Consider the following 19,596-nt stretch of genomic DNA (forward strand, 5'->3'; position numbering starts at 1 on the left):
GTGTATATTGTTCCAGTTCTCAGTTATTTGAAATCAGTTGGATTATTTTGAAGTGTATTTTAAAGATTTGTTAGTGTGGGTCCAGAACAAGCATATTGTAGGACAAATTTAACCCCACTACTAAGGAGATGCCCTCCTGAGGATTCAGCTGAATCTCAATGCATTATAAGGTTTATCCACTCTGACTAGTAGGAACATAAACTCTTGCCAGCTGTGTGTGAGCTCCAGCTGTTGTCCCATCTACTCACTTTTGTTTGTCTTTTCCTAGCCTTCTGTAGTTTTCTGTCACTTGTGTATGGGTTTTACTCATCCCAAGACTTGAGCAGACTTTTTTGAGATTCTTACCCAGTGTAGTTTTCTCACTTCTATGCAACTAGAATTTCTAGTTGCCTTATAAACTTAACTTTTTGCCTTATAAACTTTTAACTCTGTTTCCTTAGCTCAGTTTTGCTTGGGTTCCCCCACTGTGTCTTCTAGTTTGTAAACTGACTCCAGGTTGTAAGCAGGGCAATTATAGTGCTTGCTTTGCTTTTTTTGCTTTCTTTCAGGTATTACAATCCTATGCTGCCTGTTGTCGAATATCCAGAACCCACTGTTCCATATATCTTGTTCAGTTTTCTAGTTATGTTTAGTTGAAAGTTAAGTCTGGTCCCCATGTCTCCATTTTGATTGGAAGTAGAATGGTATCTCTATACTGTAGTTTAAACTGTTTTTCAACCTTTGTCATACTTTTCCTTTGAAGTAACTATAGTACAGAAGATAATTGATCCTGTAGGAGTGGGTCGCACTCAAGATGTCTGTGCGTAAACTGCTGGTGATAGTTAGGAAATATGTGTTTTATTTTTTCTGTTCACTCTTTTTATCTTTTATTATATTTTATATTTTATAAAGTATTTTATAAAAAGTAGAGTGTCTTCTTGTCCTTAAGTCTTTGTGTAAAATTTACACACTAGGAATATGCACTATATTTTTTGGTAGTTTCCTGTATCTTAGACATGACTTCCCACTCTTAGTAAACGTTGAGAAACAGACATTTCTCATTTCTGTATCCATAATAGATTATTATAATATTTAGAAAACACACACTCATTTTGGTATAATGTGAAGAATTTTAGTCTAAAAGTTTTATACTGTTTGGTTAATTAGAGATTCCCTAATAGAGAATAGAGTATAGTTGCAGGGTTTTCTTGCTCATTTTCTGAAATGAGTCTAATCTGATCTTTCTCCAGATCTGTATTCTTTCTGACTAGGTGACAATCCCAGTGCTCTCTATCCTTGGCATTATTCTCCTTTTCACTGTATTGAAACTATAGTTTATAAGATAGCTGCAGTTGCCCTTGGAGGGCTCTAATGCTTTGGCTTTTTAGGATTCATGCATGTGGTAACAAATACCACCAGTAACATCATCTCTAAAGGATGAGGACTATAGATATGTACAATTTAAAATTATTTCTTTTGGAAACTCATCTATTTTTCCATTCTTTCTTTATTTCTTCTGGAAATTATATGTGTTCTTCAAGGTTATGCAAGCTTTGACAAGCTGTGCTTTGCCAGCCTATCCAAGGGAAAAGTCAGCACCTTATATAGAGCCAAAGTAGAGGAGAAAAATCCCCAATTTTTATGTCATTGTGTCGGGAAATGGAAAGCATAGTGGGTATGTGTGCAGATATATGTAAACTTGTAGCTCTGCATGCTGTTGGGTCTATATTGTGTTCTTTTTATGCCTTATAGGGACAATATGATACAGGCCATGGTAAAAAAGGTTTTTTTTTATTCACTTTTTAAAATAGGTGGATGTTGGGGCACCTGGGTGGCTCAGTCAATTAAGCATCTGACTTGGCTCAGGTCATGATCTCGTGTTTTGATTTGTGAGTTCGAGCTCCACCCTTGGCTCTCTGCTGTCAGCACAGGGTCCACTTAGGATTCTCCGTCTCCCTCCCTCTCTGCCCCTCCCTGGCTCGCATGCTTTCTGTTTCAAAAATAAATAAATACTAAAATAGGTAGATGTTTTTGTGATGCTGACTGTCAAGATAAAATTTCTATTTTAGTTAATGTATCTGGTATCTATATGATATTTATATACATAAATGAAATGTTTATGTAGCCTTTGCATTTTACCCTAGACTTTGTTGTGTGCTAGCTTGTGTTTGACTCTGGTTTCATTTGGCCTCCTTTTTCTGAGACTTTACCTATTAAATGTACACAGCCTACCTTCTCGTGTTCCAGTGCAACTTTATGTTACTCATCTACTTTTTTCTTTTGCTTGTGTCCTGGACAAGATTTCTCCCTCTATATTTATTCTTTCCTCCTTTGAAAGTCACCTCTTTGGTATACCATTTCACTAGGGTATTATTATATAATTTGATAAATTGATGAGTAATCCTCATGTATTAATGATACTGCTACTGATAGTAGGGAGTTTTGGTATTTAAATTGATAATTACAGTAGGTTATTAATATTATAATGTTAAGCACTTTGAGTGAGAGTTCATTTTCTTTTATTTAATTTTAAGAGTTTTTAGGCTTTATTTTTTCCTTTTGCATTTATTGCTGTTTTTTTTTATATGAAATTTATTGTCAAATTGGTTTCTATACAGCACCCAGTGTTCATCCCAATAGGTGCCCTCCTTAATGCCCATCACCCACTTTCCCCTCCCTCCCACCCCCCATCCACCCTCAGTTTATTCTCAGTTTTTAAGAGTCTCTTATGGTTTGGCTCCCTCCCTCTCTAACTTTTTTTTTCCTTTCCTTCCCCTCCCCCATGGTCTTTTGTTAAGTTTCTCGGGGTCCACATAAGAGTGAAAACATATGGTATCTGTCTTTCTCTGTGTGACTTATTTCACTTAGCATAACACTCTCCAGTTCCATCCACATTGCTACAAAGGCCATATTTCATTCTTTCTCATTGCCATGTAGTATTCCATTGTGTATATAAACCACAATTTCTTTATTCTTTCATCAGTTGATGGACATTTAGGCTCTTTCCATAATTTGGCTATTGTTGAAAGTGCTGCTATAAACATTGGGTACAAGTTTCTGGGTTTTTTTTAGATTCTTACCATGAGGAAAAGATATGTCTTTTTAAAACAAGTTAAATAGTCTCTTAAAACCATCAGGTTCTTGGAGAAAATTGTTTTTCTTGAAACTCAGGCCAGCAGAGGTATGTCTGTATTGTTTCCTTGGTATCTACAAGTCAGGTATTTTCATGGATGTTCTGCTCGTCCCAAAAAGAGAGCCTAAAGCTGAGTTTTTCACTTGGGGAGTGCTTAAATGCTCCACAAATCAGTGACCAGATTTGTTTCATTTTGTGCCCATGTGGTTTCTGTGGGTAGTTTGTTGTTTTAAAAACTTTCAAAGAAGAGCATTTTTTTTTTCCTGGCAATCATGTGTATCCCATGTAAGTATTTTTCATTATTAATAATCTTGAGAAGAACCAACTCCAGGTCATAATACATTTGGCTAAAATCATAAGGTTTTATCCAGTCATCCCATATGATTTGTGTCTGGTTTGCCAAAATCCATTAATTTGAAATTCCCAAAGGGCAGAGTAATGGTTTCCTCTCCTGTTTCTGTCACCAACCTGATTTTGTAAATTATTTCTATCAATTTTGTGTAAATTAATAGTCTTTAAGAGAAGTTCATGAGATATATAGATTTAATTTCTTCTAGGCCTATAGGCTGGTTTTACTTTGGGTTGTTTCCACCCCTTCTTTCATACTCTATATAGAAATTTCCCTTTCTGTTTATGACTTGAATTCCAGCTTTCTTATTGTGTTTTGCTTTTCATCTTCTTCCTCATTTAGGCTTAGTGGTTAGAAATCTTGTCTTTAATTGAATTTCAAAGTGGTTGAGTTTTTGTCATTTTCCGTTCTCCTGTCCAGCAGTGAGGGTTTGCTTCTGTAGGTATGCTGCAACCTTTTAATAATGAATTTGGTTTTAAAGAGAAATTGAATTAAATTCTTGAGTTATTTCAGAAAGTTGTAACATCATGCTATTTATATTTCTGGCCACAGTGAGGGTTTTCATGAAAATGAAGTTTTGTAGTGAAGTTTTTCAAAGTGAAGCTTTTGTGTCTCAGCTTGTAGACATGAAAGGTGTCTTTAGGATTTGGCTAGCCCAGAATTACAATGTTAAATAGTCCACATAAATTTTTTAGTTATTAAGTGAATACTATTTATAATTAGGAAGTAAACAGAAAGAAAACCTGAAGAACCCCTTCTCTGAATTTTCTGATTTAACAGAGGACGAAACTGAAATCTAGATAGTTTCCATGACTGAGATAATCTGCAATTTAATGGAAGCATTAGGTCTAAGCGCCTAGAGCCCTGACCCCACATCCAGTGCTCTTTCCACTCCCTTGGAATCTCTTACTATCTTATTCCTAATAAAATAACAATTTAGCGTAAAATGTGATAACATTCTGGTTTTAAAATACTCTAATACATTTTATTTTTGTGATATAAGTTTGAGTGATGAAAGCTTACAAATTCATACCACATTTTCCTCTTGTCCTGTATAAACAGTATAGTCTTTGAGGTTATCATTTGGTTTAAGCCTATTCTTCATTGTATTAAAGTAATTTTTAAAATTTTCCAAAGCTATGAAAACATGCAAATAAGAACTTCCTATTTAGCATTTATTGATAGCCTATTTAGCATTATTTCTTTCCTGTCTTTCTAACTGAACCTATTTTCTTCAGGCATCTAACCCTTCTTCACATGAGTCAGAAAAAGGGGTCTTCTTTCCTCGATCCAGGATTGAGAGTCTAAGTGAAACATGGAAATTCCCTTTCTTTGCTAGTGGCAGGTTCAAAGATGGGCAGATCACAATCTCAGAATATCTTGATCACTTTGTTTCCAGCCTGTTGGTAAAGCTCCACACAGGCACTCAGCCAGGGGAGTTTACAGAGAGTTCCTGAAGCTTTGACTTGTAGTGCTTAGAGCCTGCTGTATCTGTGTGCTTCCTCTTATATTTGACAATGGTTATACATTTCCTTATTGTTTAAGCTCGTTTGCTTTTGGAATTTCTGTTACTTCTGGATAAAAAGTATGCTATCTGATGCATCTCCTAATACTTTATTTTACACTGTGAAAGATGATTCAGTAAGAGATTTTGGCTACTAAATTGATGTGAATTCAAGGAATAGGGGAGACTTTCAATAGATTTGAAACTAGAAGAATCTCTGAAGAGATTTGTGACTGAGAGAATTATAAAATCAGGGCTCTGTAGGCATCATAACCCATTGTGGTTTACCTTTCATCTTTTAGCTCCACTGAACTTTTCCTTTTAAACCACTGACTCCCTAAATCCAGTAGTTTCTGTTCATTCCTTATCTTCTTTGACCTCTATTATGCCTGTTTCTATTCTTGTACAGTTTTTCCTTATTATTTCTAGGGCATCATTCTGTCTTTGTATATTCATGATCATCTCTTTTAAATTTCTTTTACTAACTTACTTTATTCGACCTATCCCTTGAGTAGTAATGGTTTTCTATGTTGTTGTTGTTGTTGTTGTTGTTGTTGTTGTTTTTGGCCTAATTAAAAAAAAACCCTTTTATTGTTTAGAATAATTTTAGATTTATAAAAAATTGTGAACTCAGTACAGAGAGTTCTTATATACCCCACTCACAGTTTTTCCTATTATTGATATATTAGTATGGTACATTTGTTAAAATTAATGAACCAATGTTTATACACAATTACTAATTAAAGTACATGACTTTTTTCAGATTTCCATAGTTTTTATCTACCTTCTTTTCTCTATTCCAGATTCCCATAAAGCAGGATATCATATTACATTTAGTTGTTATGTATACTTAGGTTCTTCTTGGCTATGATGATTTTTTAAACTTAACTTGCTTTTGATGACCTTGACAGTTTTGAGTAGTACTGGTCTGGTGTTTTATAGATTGTAACTCCCTATTGGACTGTATTCCACTGGCTTTTGTTTTTGTTTTTGTTTTTGTTTTGAAACTTTAAATGTGACCATATTGCCTAGACTCATACTAATCATTTTATACCTCATCTTTTTCATTTTATGCCTCATTGTCCTACCTAAACTTTCTTTTCTACCTGCTTTCTCAAGCTAGAAACCAGTGGAATCCTTTAGTTTTCCTTTCCCTTTTACAACCCCCATTAGTAGCTCTTATTTGGATTATATTTATGTCTTTCATTTCCCTAAAACTAACCTATTACTTCCACCCCTTAATCCACATTGCTTCATAGACCTTTTTCTAAAATACATGTCACTTATTCAGAATACTTACATCCCTTCTCAGAATCCTTCACTGAGTTCTGTCTCTTGACTCTAATTTAACTGTGATTTTAGGCAAATTACTTGGTCTTTCTCTAGCCTAAGTTTTCTTTTTTAGAAAGTGTAGATAGATAATGATAGACATCTTCTGAGGATTAAAAGTGGTAGCGTATCTAAAGAGTTTAGGTATGTGTCTGATACAAAGTAGTACACTGTACAAGATAGTTATTTTTATTGTTTTATGGCTCCAACTCCTTAGAATGACCTTTCACAATTTGGCTCCTACCTACTTATCCAGCAGCTTCATTTGTAGATATTCTTCTGCCATGGACACCTTGTCATTCAACAGTTTCATATTACTCGTATTTTGGGTTTGCCATACTATGTACTTTTTATACCTGTCCTTTCTCACATGTTCCTTTGTCAGAAGTGTTTTTATCTTTCTTGACTAACAGGAAAAAGTGGCTTTTGCATATCTCAATATTCAACTTAAATATTCCCACCATGCAGAGTTAATCATCACCTTTTCCTATTCCTGTCACTATACCATGTGTATAGATATCTAACGTATACTATATATATGTTTGCAAGTTTGTCTTTGTTAAATTGTGACCTCCAAGGGGAAAGGAGTAAACTTAATTTGTCATTACATTGCCAGCATTTAATATCACTCAGTTAAATTTGTTACATAGACTGCCTTGCAAGTGCTGAAATCATGTCTAAGTATCCTTTATTAATGGTCAGCAGGCTTCTACTTGAACCCACCCTGTAGTGGCACATTTATAATTGGAGAGGTGGTGATTACTTTTAGCCGGGTCTAAATTTTAGAATTTTAATTTTATGTAGATTTTAAATCTCTTTGCTTTTGGCTTTCATTTGTCTGTTCTCTGGAGCCATCATTAGTCTGAGCATTCAGCATTGTGCAAATATTTGAGCACCAAATATGTTTTAAGTACGTTTCAAAAATCTCTTGGTTAGAAATGAAATAAACCTGAAACACTCCAGCCTAAGAAAAACAAGTTTGACATTGATATTCTCCAGACTTTTTTGATTATTTACCTCTATCAGGTATCAGGTATACGTCCAATATTGGTGTGTTTATCTACTTATTGTGTGTGTGTGTATGCATGTGTGTATGATTATAGCCATACGTACATTATAAAACAGACACAAATATAGTACTTCGCCAAAGATAATATAAAATACGTGTATTTTATTTTAGATGGAGTATTTCTTCTCACATTCTGATGGATCGTCTTGCTTGTCTCCTGCTCCTCCTCAGGGTGGTATGTGCACACCATCTTAAAGACGTCTGATCTACGTAATCAGACTCTGTTATGGGTAGGGTTGGAGCTGGTCTTTGGGATGACTGAAAAGATTCATATGCCTTCAGGAGATTTGCTTTGTTTTTCTTCTTAATTGCTTCACTCTTTCAGACCAGCTTCTCTCTGGGGCTACGGCCATGGTTGCTAGCTTTGGGCTTGAGCCTTTACAGCTTTCATTTGTTTATTGAACAGATTCCGAATGGAGAGTGTAGTCTGTGCCAGGCACTATTCAAGGTATTGAAGATACGGCAATGAGTATTAAAAAGAAGTATATTTAAGTGATAAGTGCTATGTAGAGAATTAAAGTAAGATGATGTGACAGTGATTAAGTGACTGCTTAAGAAAGCCTTTGTCCAGAGGGAATGTTAAAGCTGAGATCTGAATCAAAAGAAATAACTAGCTCTGTAAATATCATGAAGAAGAGCATTCCAGGTAATAGCTTAGGCAAAATTTTTAAAGTGGGACTGAACGTACATGCTGAGGAAGTAAGATAAGGTGGTGGAGTTCATAACTTAGTAGATAAAGAGAGTTTTGTGAACAGAAAGGGAAGGGACTTTCTCCCTTCTATATCTAGTTGGAAACATCCCAAGGAAAGATTGATTGATTGAGCTATAGTTTCCTATCCTTAGGACTAATTATTAATTGTGTTATTTTATTTAGTTCAGTTTGAGCAAATTGCCCACCGTTATGGCTAGGAGAAGCTTGGAGGGAAGGGTGTTGGGTTGGCAAAATTAAGAGATGCCACTTACTATGTGTGCCTTATAGTACAAGGGGTTTTCATTTTGTTATCTAAGAGTTCTGTTTTAATACATTTGAAGATAGCTATTGTTTCTTTGTTGACTTTTTATGAAGGCTAAACTTTTGTAGTTTTTTTCAATATCTCTTCATTCTTCTCTGAAATAAGTCTTTAACAACATGTATTATTTCAACAGTACATGGTAGTGGTGAGGGTGAAAGGTGGAAAGAGAAAATGAAAGTCTTAGTTCATTCTTCGAATATATCCATTCTACTCCCTGAACAGCCATTCATGTGTAAAGGATACGTGTAATGTGATGATTCTCTGTACTTTATTTTCTAAGACAGGGAAATTGACCAGTGTATTTTAGGAAGCATTTTTTTAAGTTAAAACAAAAAGAGTTTTCAGATGTCTCTGTGTAACGGAGAAAACTTTAACTCATATTGTTTCATCTTCCAAATATTTTGAGTGATAGTTTTGCCTATTGTTTTTTGGTAGTATTAAAAACTTTGATCCAATATGACGGTTGCAGCTGCATGGTTTGCATTTTGAATAGTGGTGGGTGGACATAATATTGTTTCATTGGTGGTATTTACCATTATGGGAAAAACTGGATACCAGATTTTGATGTTTCTGAAATGATGCAGTTTGTAGCATATCAGCACTATGTGATGTTTTGTAACAATCTTAATTTTTTTTAGTTTATTTATTTATTTTAAGAGAGACAGAGAGAGCATGAGTGGGAGAGGGGAAGAGAGAGGGAGAGAGGGAGAATCCCAAGCAGGCTTCACGTGGTCGGTGCGTAGAGTCCTATGTAGGGCTCAAACTCATGAAACTGAAATCGTGACCTGAGCTGAAATCAAGAATCTGTCTCTTACCTGACTGAGCCACCCAGGCACCCCAACAAGCTTAATTTTTGAAATCACATGGAATAGGTGTCTATAAGGAAGCAGGAGAGTCTAATTTCTATAAATTAATATGATGTATACTTTTTTTTTTTTAACGTTTATTTATTTTTGAGACAGAGAGAGACAGAGCATGAACGGGGGAGGGTCACAGAGAGAGGGAGACACAGAATCTGAAACAGGCTCCAGGCTCTGAGCTGTCAGCACAGAGCCCGACGTGGGCTCGAACCCATGGACCGTGAGATCATGACCTGAGCCAAAGTTGGACGCTTAACCGACCGAGCCACCCAGGCGCCCCTGATGTATACTTTTGATAAACTGTACAATAATTGTATTTGATACCATGTTCTTTTTAAGAAATCATGTTATTATTTGTTCTATTTATAGTGCTTGAGCTAAGTTAGGTTTGATTTCTAACCTAGAAAGAACTCTTACGTTAGAGTTCCAAGGTGAGCCTCATATATTTGAGTATATTTTTATTTTTTTTAAATTTATTTACTTTATTTTAGAGAGAACGTGAGTGCTCATGAGAGCAGGGGAGAGGGTCAGAGGAAGAGACAAAGAATTTCAAGCAGGCTCCATGCTCAGCATAGAGCCTGATGTGGGGCTCGATCCCATGACCCTGGGATCAAGAGTCAGACACTCAACTGACTAAGCCACTTAAGTGGCTAAGTACTTAATTAGGTACTAAGTACTTAATTTAGATATTGAAATGCTATATATTATGGATTTTAGAAGCTTTAAGAAATTCCCTAAAAATAGAGATCTATGGTAATTAATTGGCTTTACTACTACTACTACTACTACTACTACAGAATTTTAGCAATGCCTTTCTGTATTGTAAGTTTGGGTTTTGAATAGTGGGTTGTGAGAAATAAATTGGAAATCTTGTCTCTGTGGGTTGGAATCTGGTGTGGCTTCAAATGACAAACAAAATATTTTAGCATGTACATGCCAGGTAAAATTTCAAATGGATTTTCCATAGGGTACAAACTTTTGAAGCCAAATAATATAAAGGGATTTTATACTTACAGGCAGACTCCTGTCGAGTTACATTGGTTTTGTTAATTTATGGTGGGGAAATCAATAGCTGATGAAGCAAACAACTAAAGAAATATCTTGTACAGTTTGTTTCTGTCCACTTATGACACGTTGTTTGGGGAGGAGTTCTGAGGTGACGTGTAAGACTTGGTATCCTAAAAGTCTGGTGGGTTTTTTCTTTATATTTTTAAAATGACAGGTGTATTTCAAAATCTAGAATATCTTGTTTTGCTTCAAGAAATTGTCCTAGAAGAATTGAAATTAGTTTCACATTTATAATTATACTTAAATGAAGATATATATGTTTTCTTCTTTTCTTCTAATTTATTTGAGAATTTTAGGAAAGGAATATTGTGCTGCTAGTAGAGTGGCCGGTGTACAAGGGTCTAGGTGAATTTATGGTCTTTCAGCTTGCATTATTCTTATTTATATGAGTGGCTGGAGATGTCACATGTAATTTGAGGTCTACATCTGGTTTTATGTTGAGTGAATCTGATTTAGGCTCGGCTATCTTCAATGGTGATTTTCCCAGCTGTAAATTAGGAATTTGGCATAGAAAACTGTGTGGTTTTGTGTAAGTAGAATTCAGATTGTGATGTTTTCTGTCACTTCATAATTCTAATTTTAGAGTTTCGGTTTTTAAAGCAGAATAATTCACTCCAGAAAAGTCTAAAATCTGATGACTCATATATTGCCAGGAACATTGATGGTCAATGGTTTGAGTCAAACTGAGTATCTTTTATTAGAAATATGGTGAATAGTTTTACTCATCCACTCAGAATTGTAGCCATGAACTTTATTTTGTTTTCTTGATTTCAAGTTTTTATTTAAATTCTAATTAGTTAACATATATGGTAAAATCGGTTTCAGGTGTAGTGTTTAGTGATTCATCACTTCGTATAACACGCAGTACTTTTCTATCTTGTAAAGACTACAGGAAACCCTTTGTATTTGCATTCTCAAATGTCTTGGAAGCAGAGATACTACGGGATTTTTCCTTCACTGGTAATAAAAAGGGAGGAGTAGGGGATAAATGTGCAGCATGAACCACTCGTTGCTGTTTGCCTTTCCTTAAAAAAAAAAAATTCACCTTTCAAATTAGTGGTCTGAAGTGGACAGGGTTTCAACTGGAATATGGCAGGTACCACAAAGTCTTTCCTTGTAGTTATTACCTACTTGTGCAGTGCCATCTATTTGATTATAAATGCCTTGAGGATTGAGTTTACTATATATTCATCTTTGTATTCTGTTACACTTAGCTCCTCACATAATTTACACAGATAAGTGTAGCGGGCAGTTGAGTTAAATTGGATTGGCTTGAATTGGAGGGGATGAGGATTAGGCAGATGGGAAAACAGGGCTAGTCTGAGGGAAGTTAAAAGTCTTTTAGTCCTTCTAGGTATCTTGTTTTAGTTTAAGTAATCAAGATGGTGATGTTTTATTTACCTTTAAAACCGTTATAGTTGACGAGTCAGAAATTGTAGCGTATCCTTCTCTGTTACCAGCTGGCATTTTACCTTTCAATAAGCTGTTCTGGTTAATAATTCTGGTGGCTAAAAAATACCATTACATATATTGTTTCAGAGGATAATTCTCATGAATTAATTTGTAGACTAACTTCTTCAGTCTTTTTCTGCTCCCCACCTCCCCATTTAAAAAACGAATGTGGAATTTGCATATATTGTGAAATGTACAGATAGGGGGTGTAGAATTCATTGTGTTTGACATATATATAACTGTGTACTATATACTCCAATCAAGATAGGAAATATTTCCATTTTCCCAGAAAGTTCTTTCGTTGACCTTATGCTCTCTCTATAGACCATTTTATCCCATCCTCTGATCCACTCTTCTGATTTCTTTTACATAGGTTAGTTTTACCTGTTATTGAACTTCATATAAATGGAATTACACAATATGTACTCTTGGTGACTGGCTTGTCACCCAACATGTTTTTGATTTTTTTTTTTATTATTAAGTCTGTTGCTTTAGTCTGACACATAACATAAAATTTACTTCACCATTTTAAAGTATACAGTTCAGTGGCATTAAGTGTAATCACGTGGTGTTATCATCACCACCATCTGTCCACAGATCTGTTTTCATCTTGCAAAACTGAAACTTCATCCTTATTTCTTAATTAAAAAAAAAAAAAAACACAACGTTTTCTAAAAAGAACATAGGGAAAAAAGAAAAAAAGCATAGGGGTGCCTGGGTGGCTCAGTTGGTTAAGTGGCCAACTTCAGCTCAGGTCATGATCACAGGGCTTGAAGGCTCCTGAGTTTGAGCCCTGTATCGCTCTGTGCTGACAGCTCAGAGCCTGGAGCCTGCTTTAGATTGTGTCTCCCTCTCTCTCTGCCCCTCCCTGCTTGCACTCTGTCTCTGTCTTTTTCTCAAAAATAAATAAATATTTAAAGAACAAAAAGAGCTTATATTACAATCTCCTTTATCCAACTCGATTGGATATTGCTTATAAAATTTTTTTTTGGCTAGAGTGGTTAGTCATAAAAATGTTATGTATATACCTTAAAACATAGTATATATTTATAACCCAGTGTTTTGATATTAAGCGCACATCTTTTCTATGAACATAGGTCTCCTGATGAAATTAATCATGGCCTTTCTTAAATCACATCTGTCACCATTATCTTCAATATCTAGTTTCATTTTCCTTTTAGGTATGATGAGACAGTTGAAAAATAGCCCCAGTGGTTACTGTTCTAAATTTTCTAGTCTTACTTCTTGAAAATATTTTTTTAAAAAGCAACTAGACTTTATCAAATTGTTATGAAATGTTCAACTTACTCAGGGAAATGATGACTTCCAGTTCTTATAGATTTTAAAATATTTAATCATATAATTATATTAGCAAATAAATTGGATTAAATATGTTTAGAGCAAAACAACTGATTCTTACTAGTGTGTAGTCAACTCATGGGAGGATAGGTATAGGGTCATGCTTTTGACACAGTAAGAATCAAAAGCATTGGGGCATATATGTTTCTTTCATGATTAATTTATGAGTTACTTAATGGAAGACAAAGAAATTTGTACTGTAGATACTAAGTTGATAATTTAAAAGTCTCTAAAAGTTTCATTATTATACTATAAACAGGTAGTCTGCTGTCTTCTCTATTGTCATAGTGAGTTTATTTGTACATAAAATTAAATTGTAGTTTTGGTTTGTTATCTGTCGTTCAGCACAGAACTCCCAAAACTTAGTTGCTTAAACAACTATTTTATTTTGCTCACAATTTTGTGGGTCGGGAATTTGGGAAGGATTTTGATGGCTGTGTACTGTTGTGTCCTCTAGCACTGAGGCTGCCATTTCTGGAAGAGTGGGAGATTCATTAGGTGTTTTTCTCTTGATGTGGTCTCTCCACATGGCTATTTTGGGTTACTTTACAACATAGTAGTCTTAGGATAGTAAAATTTCTTCTGTGGAGAAGCATCATCCAGAGCAAGTTTTCCAAAGTACAGGAAGTGAAAGCCATCAATTTCTTAAGGTCTAAGCCTAGAAAATGGTACAGTGTCATTTCTGTCACATACTAGTAGTCAAAGCCATCATGGACCTCATTCAAGGCATGCCATAGATTGGCCATTTTAAATCTGATACAGGCTTAAATGGTGTATACAATTGATGACATTTTTATTTTTAAAGGCCTGAGAATATTTCTGGTGGATGTCAGCATTGAAGTCTGTGGAAGAACACATGGGTCTATATTTAACTGATTCAAATTATAAATGAATACGAAACATATGGAGAGAGTAAAACTGATGAAGGGTAGAATGCTGGCAGCAACATCATTATAGTAATGGCTAATTTATCAGTTCTAATTTATCAGTTAAGTTCTAATTTATCAGTTCAGCTCCTGTTCTACCATTCAGTTTGAGTTATAGTGCTTCATAGCATTAAAAAAAAAAAAGGAGGAAAAGAAAGTACAGTAACATATGAATTTGAGTTTTAATCTTTTGGCAGGATGCAAATCCCATTTGGTGTCCTGGTAAAAGACATTTTAGACAACAGCGTGAGTTGGTTTTAAGTGGACTGGGTCATTTTAAAATAAATTTAATGGTTGCAAGTAACTGTTTTCTTCTTTGTTACTAATGCTAGAAGTAGTGTCATTTATGTACATATGTTGGTAAAATTTACTGTTGATTTTAAATATAGTATCCTTTATCATCTCTAATGATAAAGGAAAATCAGATCTTCTGAGTATCATTTCATTTCAGTGACACACTGGTCTTTTTTGATGATCAATGAAGACTCAGGGAAGAATATCTAAAATGGTCATTAGAAATAATTTATTTTATTAGGCTTTGTTGTACTTTGCTCTTCGAAATAATACACTTTTATTAAGATCAGCCAACATTTGAGCATGTGTTATGTTTTGTTAGATCTGAGAATATCTAGGTCAAAGAAAGTTGATTTTCTGTCAAATGAATGTAATTAATAATGTTGTTGAATTATTTTTTGAATAAAGCAGGAATGGAAATACTCTTCCTTTCCTTGTGATTGGTGCTGGCACCTGTTTTCCTGATGGTGTCAAGAAGAATTACTTTCAGATGTTAAATCCACTATAATTTTAAGAGATCCTTCTCTTTAGGCAGAGTGGTATTTCCAGTGACTTTTAAAACATTGTTATTAGTTATGACTCATTAAATTTCTTCTGTACTTTTATTCTGTTACATAATTCATAGAAATTAATATTTTTTGTAGTCATTAACTTATTTCCCTTATTTTATATAAATATATATTAGGTAGAGGCAGTTTTCTGTGGAAGAGTGTTTCTGTTTGGTTGTATTCTTTTATATATAATATAGATACAGAAGAGTGTTTCTGTTTGGTTGTATTCTTTTATATATAATATAGATACCATGAGTGACAGTATAAAATTACATTTATAAGCTTAATGTCACTGTGTGTTTGTATGTATTTTAATTTGGGTAATTTCTTTTGATTTACTGATTTTTTTCTCCTTATTCTGTAGAGTCATGATAAGCCCAAAACGAATTTCCCACTCTGATAGTGTGTTTTTAATTATGAGCATTTACATTTTTCTTTTTTTTTTTTTTTTTTGGTAGTTTCCATCTGTCTGTTGATATCCATTTACATATGTTTTCTAACTTTGCATTATATTCTTATATTATGCACAGTTGCTTTTTTTTTTTTAAGTTCTTGTCATCTGGATCATTTCTTGGTCTAGCTTTGTTGATTTATTTGTCTCTTGAGTCATTTATTTCTTCCTTTCTCCTTCCTTTCCTTGTTTGTCTTATAATTGTTGTCACCCTCTATAAAGAAGAGTGACATAAATTGTATTTATACCATAAATTGGACATACCTCTTTTTCTTCAGGTCATTGATGTTAGGGTTTCTAAAATATACTAAATTAATGCATTATGAAACTAAGGCAGATATGTAATAAATTGACAAACTAATTCAAAGGAAAATGCATTGTAAGCCAAAACATTTTAAATGCTTTAAAAAAAAATGTTCATTTATTTTTGGGAGAGAACAAATGGGGAGGGGCAGAGAGAGGGGGATGGAAGATCCGAAGCGGGTTCCGTGCTGACAGGCTGAAAGCAGGGATCCCATTGTGGGGCTTGAACTCAAGAACCACAAGATCCATGACCTGAGCTGAAATCAAATGCTCAGCCAACTGAGCCAGCCAGGTGCCCCTCGAAACATTTTAAAAGAGAAATATTTAAGTTTCATTTTACATACTTTTTAAATGTATGTATGTATAAGTAAAAACCTTTTTATTTTAAAATAACTATAGATTTATGAGAATTTGCAAAGTTAATACAGAGAAGTCCTGCTTATTACTTACCTTCCAGTTTCCCAAGTGGTTTCATTTCGTGTAACTACAGTACAATATCAAAACCAGGAAACTGATATTGATAACAATGTGTGTGTATAGTTTTGTGTCATTTTATTGCATCTGTACATTTGTGTAACCATTACTACATCAAAATACAGAACTGTTCCATCATCAATAAGATCTCCTTTGTACTACCCTTTTATAGTCACTCCTACTCCCTCCCTCTCCATCATTCTTTAACTTCTAGAAACCACTCATTTGTTCTCCATATTTACAACTTTGTCATTCTGAGATTGTTATATAAATGGAATTAACAGTATGTGACCTTTTGAGATTGGCTTTTTTTTCACTCAGTATAATGCCTTTGACATCCATTCAACTCATTGTGTGTTTTGATAGTTTTTTTTTTTTCCTTTTTCTTTTTTTTTTTTTTCCTTTTTCTTTTTTTTTTTTTTTTTCCTTTTTAATGCCGACTAATACTTCAGTGGTGTGGATGTGGCACAGTTTGTTTATTATTTTAGGACATTTTGGTTGTTTCCAGTTTTTGGCTATTAAAAATAAAGCTATGAACAATTATGTACAGATATTTGTGTGGATGTTAAGTTTTCCTTTTTCTGAGAAAATCCCCAGAAGGTCTATTGCTAGATCTTATGGTAAGTATTGTTTAACTTTTAAAGTAACTGACAAATACATTTTTCAGAGTGGCTGTACCATTTTATATTTGCACCATCAGTGTTTGAAAGATTTTTTCTCTACATTTTTGCCATCATTTGGTATTGTCACTGCTTTTTATTTAACCGTTCTAATAGGTGTGTAGTGATATTGCACTATTTTCTTAATTTACATTACTCTAATAACTAGTGATACTGAATGTCTTATAATTTGCTTAATTGTCATTCTCTGTGTGTATCCTCTTTGGTGAAATGTTTATATTTTATCCATTTATCCATTTTCTAATTGGATTTTGTTTTGTTTTGTTTTGTTTTACCATTGAGTTTTGAGAGTTCTTTATGTGGACTTGAGTCCTTTGTCAGCAGATACGTGGTTTGTAGATATTTTTTCCTAGTCTGTAGCTTTTATTATGGCATTGTATTTCCTTTTCTTTTCTTTTTTTGAAATGATTTCAGACATATGGAAAAGTTACACATAGTCCAAATAATTCCTGTATACTCTTCACCCAGATTTCCCTAATGTTAACATTTTACCACATTTAAAAAAAAATAATTCTCTCTGTCTCTGTGTCTCTCTCTCTCTGTATGCATCTGTGTGTGTGTGTGTGTGTGTGTGTATACATACACATATTGGCAAAAAAATATATTTATTATAACAATAGGAAAACAGTCTGAACAATAGAAATACAAAAATAAAGAACCTCTGGATTTGGTCATGATGGCGTAATACAGATTGGATTACCATCTTACTGTATTTTTACTTTTTAAATTTTTAATTACATCCAAGTTAGTTAACATATAGTGCAATAATGATTTCAGGAGTAGATTGCAGTGATTTATCTCCTATGTATAACACCCAGTGGTCATCCCAAGTGCCTTCCTTAATTTCTCTTACCTATTTAGCCCAACCCCCCACCCATAACCCCTTCAGTAACCCTCAGTTTGTTCTCTATATTTAAGAGTCTCTTGAGGTGCCTGGGTAGCTCAGTCAGTTAAGCTTCTGACTTTGGCTCAGGTCATGATCTCACAGCTTGTGGGTTTGAGCCCTGTGTCGGGCTCTGTGTTGACAGCTCAGAGCCTGGTACCTGCTTCGGATTCTGTGTCTCCCTCTCTCTCTGCCCCTCACCTGTTCATATTCTGTGTCTCTCTCAAAAATAAATAAACATTAGAAAAAAATTAAAAAAAGTCTCTTATGTTTTGTCCCCCTTCCTGTTTTTATATCATTTTTGCTTCTCTTCCCATATGTTAATCTGTTTTGTATCTTAAATTCCATACATGGGTGAAGTCATATGATCTTTGTCTTTCTCTGACTAATTTCGCTTAGCATAATACCCTCTAGTTCCACCCACATAGTTGCAAATGGAAGGATTTCATTCTCTTCGATTGTGGAGTAATAGTCCATTGTATGTATATATACCACATCTTCTTTATCCATTCATCCACGATGGACATTTGGGCTCTTTCAATACTTTGGCTATTGTTGATAGTGCTGCTATAAACTTGGGGTGCATGTGCCCCTTCGAAACAGCACACCTTGGATTATCATCTTACTTCAAATGACTATAATACTGGACAAGATAATGAAGCAACTATTTTTAGGCATTCAACAAGAGACAGCACAGGGCTATGGTCCTTGAGAAATAGGAGGCATAGGAAGTTTTCCCTGACCTAAGCAATGGATACCAACTAGGGTAAAGGAAACAGAGGTTAGAATTCCAACTGATGCAGTCGGAATTTGCAGGCAGGGTACTGGAGAGGGAGTTGCATAGAAGTAACTTAAGAAATCTGCATAGGGTTTCCTTTAAATGTTAAAAATCTTAAATACATATGCACCTAATAACAGAGCTTCAAAATACATGAAGGAAAAAGTGATTGTGTAGGACAAAAAGACATATTTGCAATGGTAGTTGAAGTTTTTCTCTCTTACTATTTGTTACAAGTAGAGAGAAGAGGTATAAAAAACTTGAACACTTTCACCAATGTGACCTAGGTGACATTTGTAGACCGCTACATTTGTAGACCACTGTACCCAGTAGTTTCAGAATATACATTCTTTTCATATGCACATGGGATTTTTACCATGTGTTTCTTTTGGGTATGTAGTGGAGAGCTTCATGGTGGACATTTGGATTGTTATTGTGTACTTTTAACTTTTTTTGTGTTCAGTGGCTATGAAGTAGCAGTAGCATTCCATTGTTTTAAAATTTACATTTCCCTGGTGATCTTTGAGGTTGAGAATCTTATTTATTCAACAAAAATACATTGAGCACCACCTCTATGCCAGTTACTTCTAGGTGCTGGAGATAAATTGGTGACCAAACTGGTAACAATTCTTGTTCTTGTGGAGGTTCTGTTTACCGTGTATGTGGGAGGCAAACAATAATTATAATTCAGTAAATATGAGAAAAAGTGGTGAGTGCTGTGCAAGGAAGGAGGAATCAGGAATGCTGAGGGGAAGGTTTTATCATTTAACATTGGATAGTTTCAGTGGAAATGATACTCGAACCAAGACCTGGGAGAGGTAAGAAAGGCAAATAGTTGTCTGAGGAAAGAGTATTCTAGGTAGAAAGGATAGTCCATGCAGTCTTAAAGCATTAAAAAAAAAAAGCTGGCTACTTGTATTAATATTATCCAAAATCAACTTAAAAATCATGTTAGGGCTTGGTCATTTTATAATGGTAAAAAGTTAACTTTATAAAGAAAATATAGCATCAAATATACAGCAAAAAATGGGTAGTTATGTAGAGAGAAAGTGGTACTATTATAGTGAAAAATTTTAATTGACCATCGATAAAGGTAAAGAAAAAATCAAGGATGCAGATCTGAATAATACACTTTGTGTAC

General features: G+C 34.4%; 1 protein-coding gene across 20 annotated transcripts in view; it reads left to right on the forward strand.

The window, feature by feature from the left end:
* The window catches only part of CCDC91 (coiled-coil domain containing 91), a 381,398-nt gene that overhangs the window by 41,808 nt on the left and 319,994 nt on the right, over window positions 1–19,596 (forward strand). For 6 of the 20 annotated variants that reach the window (XM_015065246.3, XM_053226090.1, XM_015065240.3 and 3 more), the window contains one exon: window positions 7,475–7,538. The exons of 13 other annotated variants lie outside the window; for them this stretch is intronic. In XM_015065246.3, coding sequence (XP_014920732.1) covers window positions 7,475–7,538 — 64 coding nt within the window. Of the gene's footprint in view, window positions 1–7,474; window positions 7,539–19,596 lie in introns of those variants that run through there. One more of the 20 variants, XM_053226083.1, reaches the window with a different exon arrangement.

The sequence above is a fragment of the Acinonyx jubatus genome, chromosome B4 (assembly GCF_027475565.1).
Source record: "Acinonyx jubatus isolate Ajub_Pintada_27869175 chromosome B4, VMU_Ajub_asm_v1.0, whole genome shotgun sequence".
NCBI lineage: Eukaryota > Metazoa > Chordata > Mammalia > Carnivora > Felidae > Acinonyx > Acinonyx jubatus.